This window comes from Tamandua tetradactyla, chromosome 18, assembly GCF_023851605.1.
Source record: "Tamandua tetradactyla isolate mTamTet1 chromosome 18, mTamTet1.pri, whole genome shotgun sequence".
In the NCBI taxonomy this organism is placed as follows: domain Eukaryota; kingdom Metazoa; phylum Chordata; class Mammalia; order Pilosa; family Myrmecophagidae; genus Tamandua; species Tamandua tetradactyla.
The window spans coordinates 70416473-70431774 of record NC_135344.1 but is presented as its reverse complement, the minus strand read 5'-3'; the positions used below and the strand labels follow the sequence as shown (position 1 = coordinate 70431774).

The 15302-nt window shown below is 46.2% G+C and overlaps 1 protein-coding gene across 2 annotated transcripts in view; it reads left to right on the top strand.

Annotated features, from left to right (window-relative positions):
• LAMA1 (laminin subunit alpha 1) overlaps window positions 1-15302 on the top strand; it is a 145919-nt gene that overhangs the window by 71442 nt on the left and 59175 nt on the right. For both annotated transcript variants that reach the window (XM_077135944.1, XM_077135943.1), the window contains exons 18-29: window positions 78-164; window positions 946-1157; window positions 6463-6569; window positions 6936-7116; window positions 7770-7906; window positions 8766-9002; window positions 9838-9981; window positions 10534-10713; window positions 12286-12471; window positions 12996-13123; window positions 13753-13873; window positions 14011-14148. In XM_077135944.1, the coding sequence (XP_076992059.1) occupies window positions 78-164; window positions 946-1157; window positions 6463-6569; window positions 6936-7116; window positions 7770-7906; window positions 8766-9002; window positions 9838-9981; window positions 10534-10713; window positions 12286-12471; window positions 12996-13123; window positions 13753-13873; window positions 14011-14148 (1858 nt within the window). The remainder of the gene's footprint in view (window positions 1-77; window positions 165-945; window positions 1158-6462; window positions 6570-6935; window positions 7117-7769; window positions 7907-8765; window positions 9003-9837; window positions 9982-10533; window positions 10714-12285; window positions 12472-12995; window positions 13124-13752; window positions 13874-14010; window positions 14149-15302) is intronic.

The window sequence follows — 15302 nt, the reverse complement described above, 5'->3', positions numbered from 1 at the left end:
CAGAAGCCAGCTCGGGGACGGGCAGGGTGGAGCTGGAGCAGAGCACGAAGTGATGTCCATTCTTAATGTCTTGACAGCTTCAGCCCCACCTGCCACCTGGACGACAGGGATGACGTGGTCTGTGACGCCTGCGCGGTGGGATACTCCGGGACTTGGTGCGAGAGGTACTCCGCTGGGCGCTGCTGCTTCCAGGCGCTGCCCAACGTCTCTTCATTTAAATACAAATCCCACGTTTATTTATATTTTACATCGACAATGCTTCCTTGCCTTTATTATTTAAAGTACAGAAACTGGGCAATTGAAAATGGGGACTAAATTCTACAAAAGCACAAAAAATGCCATTAAAATGAACCAGCCAAATTAGACATTAATTTTTTTAAGGTGTAGTAAAGTGTGTTCTGGGGGTGTCATTATTAGTTCAAATAATCATGGGGGGACCAGTGTCCCCATTAAAAAATTAGCTGTCAGACGTCCTGGGGATGTTCAGAGAACTGTCTTCTGATGTCTTTGACCATCTGGGTTTTCGTCAACGGCGACAGTAAATGCTGAGGCGGCTCCCACGTTTAGGTATGGCATCACTCCGGATAATCCCACCTGTGCTGGGTGGGTTGGTTTGAGAGTTTTCCCCTGGCACCTGCAGGCGAGTGTCATTGGTCCCCGCGTGTGGGTCTGCACCCAGCTCAGCCGGGGTCCCAGGGGTGCCGCGTGAGCTCCCGCGTGCCTAGAGCCGCGGCCTGAGCACATGCCTCCCCGGCTCGCTGCAGGTGCTCATTTTACTAAACGGGGGCGAGGGGTGTCTGGGGGTGCCTGAGCTTGGCGCTGCCCCCCTTTGCCAGGATATCATCAGTAAAGCAGTCTGATGGACTCACCGTTGGGAGTCCTCCCTGGGCGGGGTGGTAATTTCTTGAGTCCCCTCGCGGATGTCGCTTTCCATCCTTTGTGCAGATGTGCAGACGGCTACTACGGGAACCCCACGGTCCCGGGAGAGTCCTGTGCCCCGTGTAATTGCAGCGGCAACGCGGACCCTGGGGACACACGTGTCTGCGACCCTGTCACCGGGGAGTGCCTGAGGTGCCTGGGGAACACGGGCGGCGCCCACTGCGAGCGGTGCGCCCTGGGCTTCTATGGTGATGCCCTGGTGGCCAAGAACTGCAGCGGTGAGTGCGCGGGGTGGGAGGTTGGGGGTGGGGTGGGGGGCTGGAGGTGAGGGGCTGGAGGTGGGGGTGGGGATTGGAGGGTGGGGGGCTGGGAGTGGGGACCTGGGGCTGGAGGTGGGTGGCTGGGGTTGGGGGACTGCGGGGGTTTGGAGGGGGTGCGCCCGAGGTCCGGCCCTGGGAGATTTGCCTCCTTCCACCTACTGTTGTCCAGATGGGCTCTGGGAGACCGTGTCTTGAGCGGCTCCTTGTGTTAATGCAGGGTCTCTAGCTGATCCCACACAGAACGGCTCGCAGACTGCCGCCTCTCTACCTTACACCCTTAGGGGTAAATGGAGGGAAAATGTTCCATGCTAAGAAAAAGTGTTTTTTGAAAGTCCTCGCCCATCTGCAGGGACTGGAAACAGTGGACAATGACTCTCAAAGCGTGTGTCACTGTTGGGAGGGAGGTGCCAAGTGGTTGTGTGAGGCAGAGGGGATTTCATCATGTAGGTGGGGAGATGGTCAGACTCTCAGCCCAGAAATCGGGTAATGGGCCTGGCAAACCTAGGGGGGCCCTGCCTGTCCTCCCCTCCCCATGCCACTCGCAGGCCTCTGTTTCCATCCTTGACCTTAAGGAAAGCAGATTGTCATCACCCTGGGATGACAAGCCCGGGGCCTTAGGACTGCCACAGCTCTGAGAGTTTTGCCCTGTTCTTGGAAAAGTCTTGAAGAAATAAAAATGGCAGTTACCAGTGTTTTTTGATAATATCCTATAAATGCTCAAGTCCCACTATGATATTATAGCATGGAGACACAAGAGGGTGCTAGCAACACAGAAAAGAAGTTATTTTCCTAGGCTTTTATGAGATTGAGAACATTTTCGTAGCCTGGGGACCACCAACCTAATCTTCAGCAGCTGGGATGCCGTGTTTGGTTCCCGAGAATGACAATTATAACAACTATGTTTGTATATTGCTTCCAAGTGTATGGAGTGCTTTTTTGCAACTCCATGCATGCTATTTCCTTTTATTCTTAACTGCAAACCTCGGTGAGTCCTTCCTTCCTTCCTTCATAATATATTAAGTGACTACTACTTCCAAGGCACTATACTAAATTCTTTGGTCCAAGTCTGTTGGGGAGCTGGAAAAAGCACACATGTGAATCCCAGGCTTTGCAATTTCATGAACATGGGTTGCTGGCAGGGTTAGTCTCTGCCCAGCTGCTTATGAGCCTCTTCTGAGAGCCACATTTTCCCCTAAATGAAATGGACGTAATTATACCTGTGTCTTAGAGCCTTTCTGAGAATTCAGTGGGATAATAAACTTAGAGTTGCAGACTAAACTTAGAGTTTAGACTAAATTTTGAGTTCCAGACATAAATAAATGTCAGCTATTAGAATTACTAGTAATAACAGCAATCTTTTTTTTATCACTTTTCTAGACCTGTCTCCTCCCATCAAAATAAAATGCAAATAATAATAATAATAAAATAAGATGCAAGCCCCATATATACTTTTAAATTTTCTGATAGCCATATTTTAAAAAGTAAAAAGAAACAAGTGACATTTATTTTAATGACGTATCTCATTTAACCTGATATATCAAAACTATTATCATTTTCTCATACAATCAAGTTTTAAAAAATAATAAGATATTCATTTTCCTTTTTTTTTCATATTGAGCCTTCAAAATTCAGTGTATATTTTGTAGCCTTTCTCTGCTAGGAGGGTGAATTTTCTTCGGAAATACTTGTATGTGTTTAGACTTCATAAAACTTACTGTTGAAAAAGTGGATTAATATACCCAAGGTACTCAAACGTACTTAAAGACTTGCCATCATGTCCCCAAAATTGCGTTCCTTTAATTTTTGTGTCCGCATTGATAAAACTGCTTCAGTATTTAGGCTGAAGTTAAATACCGTTGGAAATCCAGTTCCTCGGTTGCATTAGCTGCATTCCAAGCGCTCAGGAGATGCGTGTGTTCCCTGGCTACCGTTTTATTTGGGACTGCTCTAGGGTAATGGGGAACTTCCCCTGGGGTGGGCATGGAGCATTGTGGGGGCAAGGGAGGGGCGGACAGTCCGGTACTGCCCCATGGAAGAAGGTCATACTTGTTCTCAGGCTCGAGGATGGGCTGGAGATACCAAGGCGGGCTGAGTGGTGGGGAGATGTCTTCCAGGTAGGAAGACAGGCCCTGCCTGGGGCACGGAGGGCAGAGAGCGGGGTTAGAAACTAAAGGTGCAGATGGGGAATGGCAGGGGTGCTGACTGATCAGTGGGAAGCAGGTCGTGTTGAAGGGACTCACGTGCAAGGCTGAGGATGCACCGTCCATCCTGTCTCGCCCTCATGGAACATGCTCAGGGGTGCCAGGCCAGGCCGGGTGAATGCAAATCTGTGTGTTTGCACATCCACCCTGGCCCCCGTGTTGGATACAGTACACTGATCAGGGACTCTTGGGACAGGGGACAAGACCCGTAAAGAGTCTTGCTGGTGAGAGTTAATAAGAGCTTCGGTAGGAGCTTTGCAGTGGTAAAAAGAGGGAGGATATGAAATGTGAGGTCTCGGCGACTACCTGGAAGGTAGAGAGAGCTGCTCGGGAGCCTGGTAGCTGGCCCAGGCAGCTGGACTGGGTTTGGAACAGAGGCCACCCAGATTTCTCTAGTTTCTGAACGCTTGCTCTTCTTATTCTTTTCCCAGCTCCTCCCTCCCATTCCCTAGCTTTGATATTTCACTAGAAATCCTTCCTGAATTTCCCTCTTACAACTTCACCTAAGTCCCCAGACGCTTATATAATGCTGGAGTTTATTAAGTTAAGCCAAGTGAAAAATGCCAGTATTCCGTATTATTGAACTAAGAAAACTAAACACACCAAGCACTTTCGTGCGGCTTGACCGGATAGTTACCTATTTACTCACCTGTGTCCCTGACTCACCTGGAGTTTGGTGAGAGCAGGGACAGTGCAGTCATGTCCACCTGTCTTTGGCCCTGGTGCTTGACCCTGGCCAGCTCCAGTTCAGCCCTGGCAGGAGGTTGGGGACGTGTGAGGAGGGGGCAGGTGGGGTCCCACAGGGCGGGTAGCAGGTGGGGCCGGGGTGGGGGTGGTGGGGTGGACACTGAGCTCCATTTGGCCGTGTGTCGTGTGGGAAATCTGCTGTGATCGAGAAGGCGTTTGGAGCTTCAGGAGTGCAGGAAAGCCTGGAGACCAGGGTTGAGTGTGGTCAACTCGGGTATGGGTCTGGGGGAGAAAAAGAGGTTCGGAACCCCCCACCCAGCTCTAATATGAAAGGAAGGAACCTCATGGAATAAGTTAAATGGGCATAATTTTTATACTGCTGAGATCTAAGGAGAACTAAAATATATGTAGAACATCTGGTAGTCAATAACTGGCAACTGTTCTTAATTAATATTATTTATAACTGATAATATTTTATCGATAATAACTATTATTAGAGAAGGATAATTGTACTAAAAGCTATGACCTGACGCCAGTAACTTCATCTTTCCAAGTTTTAGATTTTGCATCTAACAATAGAGAATTATAGTATTTCCCCCCTAAGTTTGTCCTGATGTTGAAACAAAATGTTGACTACAGGGACACAAGCAAACACTGACAGGCACATAACAATAAATCTTATTTATCATCATCAATATCTTGGGATTATCATACTCATATTGTGCTTTGAATTTTCCCCAGAGGAGGCGGAGGCTTTACATGTGACACAGCAGGCTATGAGAGAAAGAGGAAGAAATCCAGAAGTGCATATGTCAGGAAAACCCCAGTGAAGACAGAGAAAAGGAGAAGGGAGCAGTCAGGGGGTCACATCCCCCCAAAAGATGCAGTAAGGTGTAGGCTGGAAATACACTCACGAATTTGGCAACTAAGATGCAACTGCAGAGGTGCAAAGAGCAGTTACGGCAGAAAAGGGGGCAGGAGGGCATGAGGCAAACGTCGAATTGGACAGGCATGCCCCAGGAAAGTGAGACAAGAGAGAGCAGATGCTGGCAGAGGTTTCATCCTTAATAGAGAGTTAAAGGTAGATGTGCGTGCACGCGCATGTGTGCACGTGTGCACGTGTGTGTTTTCTGTGTGTGCATATGTGTGCACGTGTGTGTTTTTTCTGTGTGTGCATATGTGTGCGTGTGCATATCTGTGTGTGTGCATGTGCGTGAGTGTCTTATTTTTGCTGACAGAGAGTTTGAGAGTGGCTGTCTGCCGGAGAATCAGTAGAGTGAGCCGTGTGAAGCTACGGAAATGGGGGGAGCCAAGGACCCTGAGGGACAGCAGAGCTTGGGGGCCAGGGCACCCCTGGTTTCCCACAGGGGTTAACATCACTCACTTCCACCTGAGCAAATGAACCCTGAGACAGAGGTCCAGTGACTTGGCAAGCTTAGCCATGGCCAGTGAAGGATTCCAGCACCTTTCTTTTGACTATCGACCTGCCAGTTTCTAACCTCCACCAGCCTGGACCCTCTCCTCCTCTCCGGATGCCCTGTGCTGCCCTCCAAACTGCTTCGGAAGTTTTTTCTTTTCTTCTGCTCTAAATATGCATTGTCTCCTTCCAGTTCAATAGATGTAACAAGTTGTACCTGTTCAGAGTCCAGACCTTCATAAACTGTCTGTGCCTGGGATATTTTGTCAATGAACACGTTAACTATTTTAATTGGCTAGCATAACGACAGTTATGATCTGAACAGTAATGAAATGGGGCTTGGATCCATTAAATCGCATCTCTTTAAAGAGCTTTAGGACTGTGCAGCTTTAAACATCAGTGCTGTTAATATAGATAAAATGCAAAAAGCTGGCCTGAAGGTAAATGTATTAGAAAGACATTCATGACTTAAAAGTAGGAAATATTTTTCATTAAATTATGAAATATAATATTGATATAGACATTACCTAGATTATATTATAACTGAGCGTTATAAATGTTAAAGTTATACATGATTAGAATAAGAGGGAATGGTTAAATTGACTTTGAAATTGCTATTGCATGCTTTTTCTTATGAAGATTTGTTGCTATACTCTAGTAACTTATTTTTAAAATTTTCAAGGAATTCACGAAATTGTCAAGTCATTTTGCTAATTATTTATCTTTAGTAGCTCCAATAGTTTATTGTCTGTAATGGTTTCTTCCACCAACCCTGTTTGGGCTTACTCTTCAGAAAAACACTATATTTTGAAAGTCATTACATGTAATTTTTTTTTTTTTACTTTGATCATTTAAAACATAAAGGATTTACAACATTAAAATCTTTTTCCTTTGGGTATTAAAGGATCTTACTATGACCATACAATGAATGCTGGTCTGTCTTTCCTTTGTGTGTTAGCCTGCGAGTGCCACGAGAAAGGTTCCCTTTCTCTCGTTTGCCACCTTGAGACGGGGCTCTGTGCTTGCAGACCTCATGTGACCCGGCGGCGGTGTGACCAGTGCGTGGTAAGACACTTCCCAGCCATTGGATAAAAATTAAAAACCTGTTTATATGGGCTGCTTAACTTTGGTTCAAATTGAACTGACCTGGCGATGCGTGACCAGAGAATGCAGTTTGCCCCAGCGTAGAAAGGGTCATTTTCTTTACAGAAGAGTGGAATTGGGCTTTAATACTTTATGATGCAAAAGAAAAAAAAAAAGGTGGGCCACGGTGGCTCAGCAGGCAGAGTTGTCGCCTGGCCAGCTGGAGACCTGGGTTCGAGTCCCGGTGCCTGCCCATGTGAAACAAACAAACAAAACTTTTCCCGTTGGGTGTCAATCCCATGTTAAAGCATTTGGGTCCTCTATGATTCTCCTCCCCTTGTGAAATAGCATGGATTTTACGGGCTGGAAATGGGGCTTGGCTGCCTGCCCTGCAACTGCAGCGTCACGGGCTCCACGTCGGACGCCTGCTCGGGCGATGGCCAGTGTCACTGTGTCCCTGGAGTGGCCGGAAGAAGGTGCGACAGGTGTGCGCATGGCTTCTACGCATACCGGGACGGCAGCTGCACACGTAAGCTCTCCGTACCGTTAGTCGGCTTCAAACTAGCTCCCGGGTTTTCCTTTGGGAGACCTCTTTTTGACTCCCAACAAAATTAGATTAAGTTCTCCTACTAGTTCTGTCTTTAAATATCGAATTTCATACTTTTTTTTTTTTTCTGTTTTCTTCCTGTTTCCTGATCCCTAACCCGGTTGCAAGCACATAAGCTTTAGGACGTGAGGGTCCATCGACTAAACGTGGGAACTTAGATTAATTGCTGAACTTCCCTTAGCCTAAGTTCCCTCGTCTGTAAAATGGAGATAAGGACAATTCACATCGAGAAGTTATCGCTGAGGGTTGACTTCTAGTGCTTCATAGCATTGGGCACACAATAAATGCTCATTAAATATCCTTTCCCTGGATCCTCCGTCGAGGTCTCTTCCACCCTTTTCTCATTTCTCCTGCTGGCTCCCTATCGCCTGTCTTCCAGAAGCATCTCCTGACACGGAGGACCAGTGACCCCCCAGCAGAGATGAGGGATCTTGGGAATCCTGAGGTCTCCCCAGGAGCTCAAACAGTGGTTTAGGTTATTAATAACGGGGAGATAACTCGTAACATCAGCTCTTACTCTTTCAACTCCAGCGGCCATGCCCGATGTGTAGTGAAACCATGTGTCTCTATTCCAGCCTGTGACTGTGCTCACACTCAGAACACGTGTGACCCGGTATCTGGAGAGTGTGTGTGCCCTCCTCACACGCGGGGCTTCAGATGTGAGGAATGCGAGGTTGGCTTCTGGGGTCACGAGGCGGAGCGTGGCTGCAAGGTAACCCTTGTCTTCTGTGCATTGTCTTGCCTGAGAATTATTGGGCCATAGCAAGTTCCATCCCTTGCCTTTCCTCCATGCACTTGATTTGAACTTGCTGGATCATTCTGTGGTTTATACCTGAAGCTCAGTGTGGACTGTTAAGAATGAAAATGAAAGGTGTGACATCCTAGAAATACATGATTCTGGGGTTTCTTCAAGAACCTGGCCATGGAACTGACAGTCAGAAGATCAACATTTTGATTTAGTGCCTTTTGAATATATTCTGCCATGTACATAATCAAGCAGAAGAAAATCATAAATAATTTTACTGTGGGGTTATCTTTAGTCTTTGAAGGCTCTAGTTTTCTTTGTAGATTTCTTCAGTTACATTTACATGTGTTTTTTTGATTTGTTTTGAAAACAAAGTAAAATTATTTGACTTCTAAAATAATGTTGCTGGACTGCTTGGTTCTATTGAGCGACTTGATTTCAATTTTCAGTTTTGGCCCAATGTGCACGTGTCAGACAGAGGTCCTGGGGCCGGTGACACCCTCCCCAGCTCCTGTTGCCACTTAGCAAAATGAATCCATAGAATGACTGTAAGACAGTGAGAGAGTGCAAGAGGGAGAGAAGGAGTGAGAGAGAGAGAGGGTGAGAAAGGGAGGGAGACGCAGAGAGGGAGGGAGCAAGCAAGAGGGGAAGGGAGAGCAGGAGAGAGAAAGAAAGCAAGAGAGAAAGAGAGGGAGATAGCAAGAGCCAGAGAGAGAGAAAGCAAAAAGGGAAAACAGAGAGAGCAAGAGAGACTGGCTCGTTTGTATCATTTCCCCACACTTCAAAACTTAGCAGCTGCCTTTTTATTTATTCCATGTCATTTTAGGCCTGCAACTGCAGTGGCGTGGGGTCAGCCAGTGGTCAGTGCGATGTGCTGACCGGCCGCTGCCTGTGCAAGCCTGAATTTGGTGGGCCGAGCTGCACTCAGTGCTCCCTGGGTCACAGAGGCTTTCCAGACTGTTCTCCCTGTGACTGCGACCTCAGAGGGACCCTGGAACACACCTGTGACCCGGAGCTGGGCCTCTGCAGCTGTGAAGAGCGGACGGGAGCCTGTTCTTGCAAGGTGCTTGCTGTTGACACGCCATGTCCTTCCGCCCTCCCTCTCGCCTGTGTGACGTCTCTGTTTTTAACTCTTTGAATGGACTGTCTTCTGAGTGGTTCCTGACTAAATGAGTTCACACTACCTTCCACGTCCGGGTTTAAATTCTGCGTATGCCTTTCTTTGCGTGGAGTTTTTCCTGTTTGCTGCCAGTTTCAGATAATGGAACTGATTTGAAAAACATGCTGAGTTTTCTGCCCTGTGTTTTGTGGGCTGAGTAAGCCAGTCTGTCTTGAATATGCAGGTTAGATAGCTGGAGCATGGGGCTCCAAGAGCATTTGTGATTTTGTAGCCGTTCAGTCATTTTTCTCTTGTATGTGCTGGCCAGACTAAAGGAAGTGAATGTTTGTTATTTTCCCAGAAAGGGAAGATGTCAGGGTCATTTTGGCTTACCACATCCTATGATAGCAAATCTCATTACAGACAATCAGAATAAGTGGGGACCTGACTTCATAACCTGTAGCTGATAGTTTCCCACACTTACTGGTCCTTCCAATCACCTGAGAGCTCAAGGAAGCTTCCTGGGCCTCACGCCAGGAGATTATCATCCAGCTGGTGTGAGTTTGGGCAAAAGAATCTTCATTTTCAAAGAGCTTCCAAGATAACTCTGATCATCAGCTGTATTTTGGAATCTCTGATTGAGCCTTTGAGAAAACCAATGCCCAGGGAAGTGAGAAATAATCAGTGCAATAATGTTTGTTGAGCCGAAAAGACTTCTGTGTTTGATCTTGTTTCTATTTGTTCATGAGTCACGACTCTTATTTTCAGATAAAAATGTAAATCATTTTTTCCCTCTTAGGAAAACGTGTTTGGCCTCCGATGCAGTGAGTGTAAAGCTGGCACCTATGCATTGCATGCTGACAACCCTTCGGGATGTGCTACGTGTTTCTGTTTTGGCCTGTCAGAGTCCTGTTCAGAGCTGGAGGGGTTTGTGAGGATACCAGTAAGTGGCTCCTGCCGTTAAAACGCTGTACTTTTGCCACCAACCCCCTTGGGTGTCGAGCGCTGGGTAGGGGAGGCAGACAGGTATTTCCATGAAACCCTCTTATGTCAGCAGCAGAATTTGGGGGATCTGTTTTAGGGTAGCATGTTTGAATCAGGGCTCTGCTTCTTCTGTCGGGGAAACAAGTGGAGCTTAAACCAAAGGCGCGTAGTGGCGCCCCTTAGCTAATCCAGCAAACAGCTTAGTTGGAGAGAAAATAAAGCTGCAACATGTCAGCGTTCTCCTTTATGTAAATGAAAATCCACTCCATGGAGCGATCGTTTGACCCTACATGCAGAAGCTTAAAGCATGCTTGGTTTGTTTTAATCTGGATGCTTCCATGCAAAGGGAGAGCCTTGAATAATTTTAATTTTTGAATTATTTTAATAATAAAATTGAGTAATCTGACTGATGAGGCTGTTTTGTCTGTGAAATGGTAGTGGCGTCTGAAAAGCCACCGTGTGTGGGTGAGTGGATGTTCTGAAGCGCTTGTCTCCTCCCTCCACTGACCAGGTCACGCTGGCCTTGGACAGGCCTCTCCTGCGCGTGGTTTCTCAGAGTGACCTGTGGGGCACGATGGTGGGGGTGTACCACCAGCCCCCTGATGTCTTCCTGGACGCCGGGACCGTCAGGCAGCACGTCCGTGCAGAGCCCTTTTACTGGCGGCTGCCGGAGCTGTTCCAGGGGGACCAGGTAAGGCCCACACATCCGGCCGGGGGCAGCAGACACACCCTCGGGGGCACAGATGCCACTTCAGATAGGCATAGGCTGTGCCAGCCTGTCACAAACCGGCGTGGTTATTTCCTCTGCTAAGAGTGGATGGAGACATTTAATTCTTATCAAAACCCCTTAGACAGGGCGGTGCAATGGTCACTCAGTGGCAAATTCTGGCCTGCCATGCCAGAGACCTGGGTTCGAGTCCCAGAGCCTGCCCATGTCCCCCACCGCACCCACCCCCCAAAAAACACGTGCTTTTTCTCCTGCCTAAAGGAGTCATTTAACAAACGTTGATGGTATTTGCTAATATAAGCTCAATACAAGTCTTGGTACTGTACCAGGAGGTCTTACTTAAGCAATCTTGATTCATTTTTTTTTTTGAGGGGGGACTATAAGATAGTCTTGAAAGACATGACTTGTATTTTTGCTTGAATAAGCATCAGCTTCTTGTGTATGAATTCACCTTGATCTTTAAAGTGCACAAACATGTATCCAGCAATCCTACAAATATAGATAATTCTTAAGCCAAAAGGGCTTGAAATTAGGATCATTACCCCATTGATTTGTTATTTTAAAGCTTACCCTTGTCGGTATCAAGAACTTTAGTTTGGATAATTTAATAATCCATGTTCTAGTTTGCTAGCTACCGGAATGCAGTATACCAGGAACGGAATGGCTTTTTAAAAAGGGGAATTTAATAAATTACAAGTTTTCAGCTCTAAAGCCATAAAAATGTCCCAATTAAAGCAAGTCTGTAGAAGTGTCCAATCTAAGGCATCCAGGGAAAGATACCTCGATTCAAGAAGGCCGATGAAGTTCAGGGTTTCTCTCTCAAGTGGAAAAGCACATGGCGAGCACAGTCAGGGTTTCTCGCTCGTCTGGAAAGGCACATGGCAAACACGGCATCTGCTGGCTTCCTCTCCAGGCTTCCTTCTTTATGAAGCTCCCCCAGGGGGTTTTCCTTCTTCATCGCCAAAGGTCATTGACTGGCAGACTCTGTGGTTCTCTCAGCCTCATGGCACTGCAGTGACTTTCTCATGGCTCTGTCATTCTCTACTCTCTCAGAATCTCATGGCTTTCTCTCTTGTTCTCTAGCTTTTTCCAAAGTGCTTCTTCTTTTAAAAGATTCCAGTAAAACCAATGAAGACCCACCTAGAATGGGTGGAGACACGTCTCCACCTAATCAAGTTTAATACCTGCCTTTGATTGAGTCACATCTCCATAGAGATAAACTAGTTAAAGTTTTCAATACACAGTACTGAATAGGGAGTAAAAGAAACCGTTGCTCCCACAAGGTTGATTAGGAGTAAAACATGGCTTTTCTAGGGTACATAAACCTTTTCAAATAGGCACAATCCATGCATTTCAAGTTAGAGGGAAGCAAATCCTGAACAATATATTTCACTCCAGTGATATATTTTTTAAATTGCATATTTGAGCCAGATTTCTTCCCAGTGGCAGCAGGCTTGTAAAAAACAAAAAAAGAAAAAATTGCTATTAAACCATTGCTATGCCGGAGAAATACATACCCATTTATTGTTTGAATAGCTCATGGCCTACGGTGGTAAACTAAAATACAGTGTGACCTTCTACTCTTCTGACGGCTTGGGCACTTCCAACTTTGAGCCTCAAGTTCTCATCAAAGGAGGTTGGACCAGAAAGCACGTCATTTACATGGACGCACCTGCCCCTGAGAATGGAGTGAGACAGGAGCGGGAAGTAGGCATGAAAGAGGTGAGCTTTTCACATAAGTGCCCTTAAAAGTGTGAACCTGGCTCTCGAGGTAGTGAAACTGTGAAGCTGTCCGTAAGAGAGTGAGCAAGAGAAACCTGGGATCCACATTGCACTGGGTTTTCATGTTCTCAGGAAATGTATATTAGGCTTCTATTAACTCAATTCAATGGGAAATGCATCTTGTATACTTTGTCTCGGTTCCTGAGTCCCAGCTCTGTGGTTATGATGGTTTGGACGTCTTTGGACTTGCTCGAACAGGGGAAATGCATATCGATTCACTCTGCAGATAATTTCTGAGTGTTTGTTTTGTGGCTGGCACTGTCTTGGGAAACATGTATCTGTTGACTAATGAACTTCACTGTCTGGTCCTGTCGGGGATTACAGGAGATCTTTCTTAGTTAAACCTGGTGACAGGCATAGAACTGGGCTCATTTCTGGAGAAATTTGTAAAAGAAACACCTTTTTTATGTTTATGTGCTTTTGAGGATTTGAACTCTGAATTTAATTGTGTTTCTCATCCGCAGAATTTTTGGAAATATTTTAATTCTGTCTCTGAAAAACCTGTAACCCGCTCAGACTTTATGTCTGTTCTTAGCAGCATTGAGTACATTCTCATCAAAGCTTCCTACGGTCAGGGATTACAGCAGAGCAGGTACGTGGAGATCTCTTTAGGATCTCGGATACTTTTATTCCTCGAGATCTAACTGAAAGGGTCCCGTTCGCCCCTTATCTACTCTCTTTATCATTCCATGTATCTCCCTTCCTCACTGACACCTTGTTAAATATTACTGTCGTTGCCCAGTGTGACATCTGACACGAATTAAGCACATCCCATGCTAAGGGTGCCTAACAGATAACTACCCAAGAACATGATCACTCGGGTTAAAATAAAATGTTGAAAAAGCACACAAAGAATCCGATATTCTCTGCTCTTAAAAACAGCAATGTCCTATTTCTTTGTAGAGATCAAAATAGAAAATGAAATGCTGTCGTACTTTAGCCCATAGAGCAAGCCACCGAGTTTTTGCCAAACCTGTACTTCTGGAAGTCCTGCGGATGTCACTCTCCGTAGCAGTCTCTCGAAGTTCTAAAATGTTGTCTGAGGACCTTCTTGTGCAGTGACATTACTAATGCACTTTAACACATTTCATTTGTAATCTGGGAGAAAAGCCCTGGTTTAATATATCAGCAAATGTTCATTATGTTACACGCTATGCCTCTAGAAATGTCTTTCTAAATATTAGCGATTATGCCTCACTTCCTAACACAATGGTTTCACAGAATCTCCAATATTTCCATGGAGGTGAGCAGAAAGGCTGCAGAGCTGCCCCCCGGGAGAGAGGGGGCCACCCTCTTAGAGAACTGTGTCTGTCCCCTTGGCACAGCTGGATTTTCCTGCCAGGTAGGAAAGCTGCAGAGGGTGAGGGGGGTAGTAGGGATAGGGAAACAAAGCATTGCCTGGTTCTGAGATGAAATATGCTCGTGACTGCAACTCCAAGGGATGACCAAAACTTGGGTGTGTCTTTTGCATCAATTCAGGATTGCGCCCCTGGGTACCACAGAGGGAAACTTCCAGAAGGTGGTGGCAGAGGACCCCGTCCTCTGATTGCACCGTGTGTGCCTTGCAGTTGCAACAATCACAGCGAAGCATGTGACCCCGAAACCGGAAAGTGTCTGGTATGCTCATTGTGTGGGTGCTTGCCTGAAGTTTGGAGCCAGAGTGGGGGCAAAGTTCGATACGAAATATCGTAAATATATTTCCTTCAGAAAGGCTCAGTTAAGCGTTCTGACGTTGTTGGTGGATGTTTTTTTTTTTTATGAATTTTACTTCCTTGCTGAATCTGATAGTTTCTGGGTGTCGATTTGGGAATTAGTGAATGTCCCTTGCTTTTACTTGCAGTGCTGGTGGTCGCAGTTGAAGCAGGTACCTTTATGTTTGTAATCTGAAAAGTTACCTGCAGGTGTTTAAATGAGTTCATGCCAATGTTGAAAATGCATTTATTTGTGTAAAATATTGACCTCTCTTTGCCTTTAAAAAAGTGTGTATTCTCCTGGGGGATGAGAACACGACAAATTATTAATATCTCAGGAGGCGTTTGCATCTCAGCCACCTTCCCCTAGATCTCCAGGGGGCGAGTTGAGCACAAATAACCGAAAAAGACCCAGATAGAAAAACCTTGAGCAAACACCAAAGTTGATGGACCTTACGGATAACTTGAAATACTCTGAAGTTCTCTCCCTCCTCCTGAAATCTCCTTCTTTACAATAACTGCTGGAAGCCAGGGTTATTTGTCTACAGTGGGCCACACCTAACCAGCTGTACTCACTGCTGGGAAATGAGCTGCTTGCCCACCAGAACAGAGAGGCCAAAGGTTTAGCCAGCCTTGGTGTCACCCAAGTCACAAGGGGACACATCAGAACCAGAATAGGGGAATTAGGAAAAAGAGTCCCACCCAGAACCCAATCTGCGGGGCCTCCTCTCAGCTCAGTCAGGAGGCTTTCATTCATGGTGTTGAAAACGCGCCCTCCGTTGAGTAACCTGTGATGATGGCACTGCACAGGTGCATTTAGAAACTGCAACGTCACGTGGTTGTCCATAATGAAAACACTCCACATTGGCCCTTTCTAACCCCGTTTTACACATCTGGCGTGGTAGAAGGAGTCCAGTTTCACCAGGCTTCATGGAGATGCAAGGAGCTGCAACAGTATTAAAAAAAAAAAAAGAAAGGTTTGTTCGTTCCAGTCAGCTCATACTCCAGGCAAAAGCAAAATAGGAAAAATGAGAAAACCTCATTTAAGGATTTAAGGAGAATTGATTTCAGGCATACTAA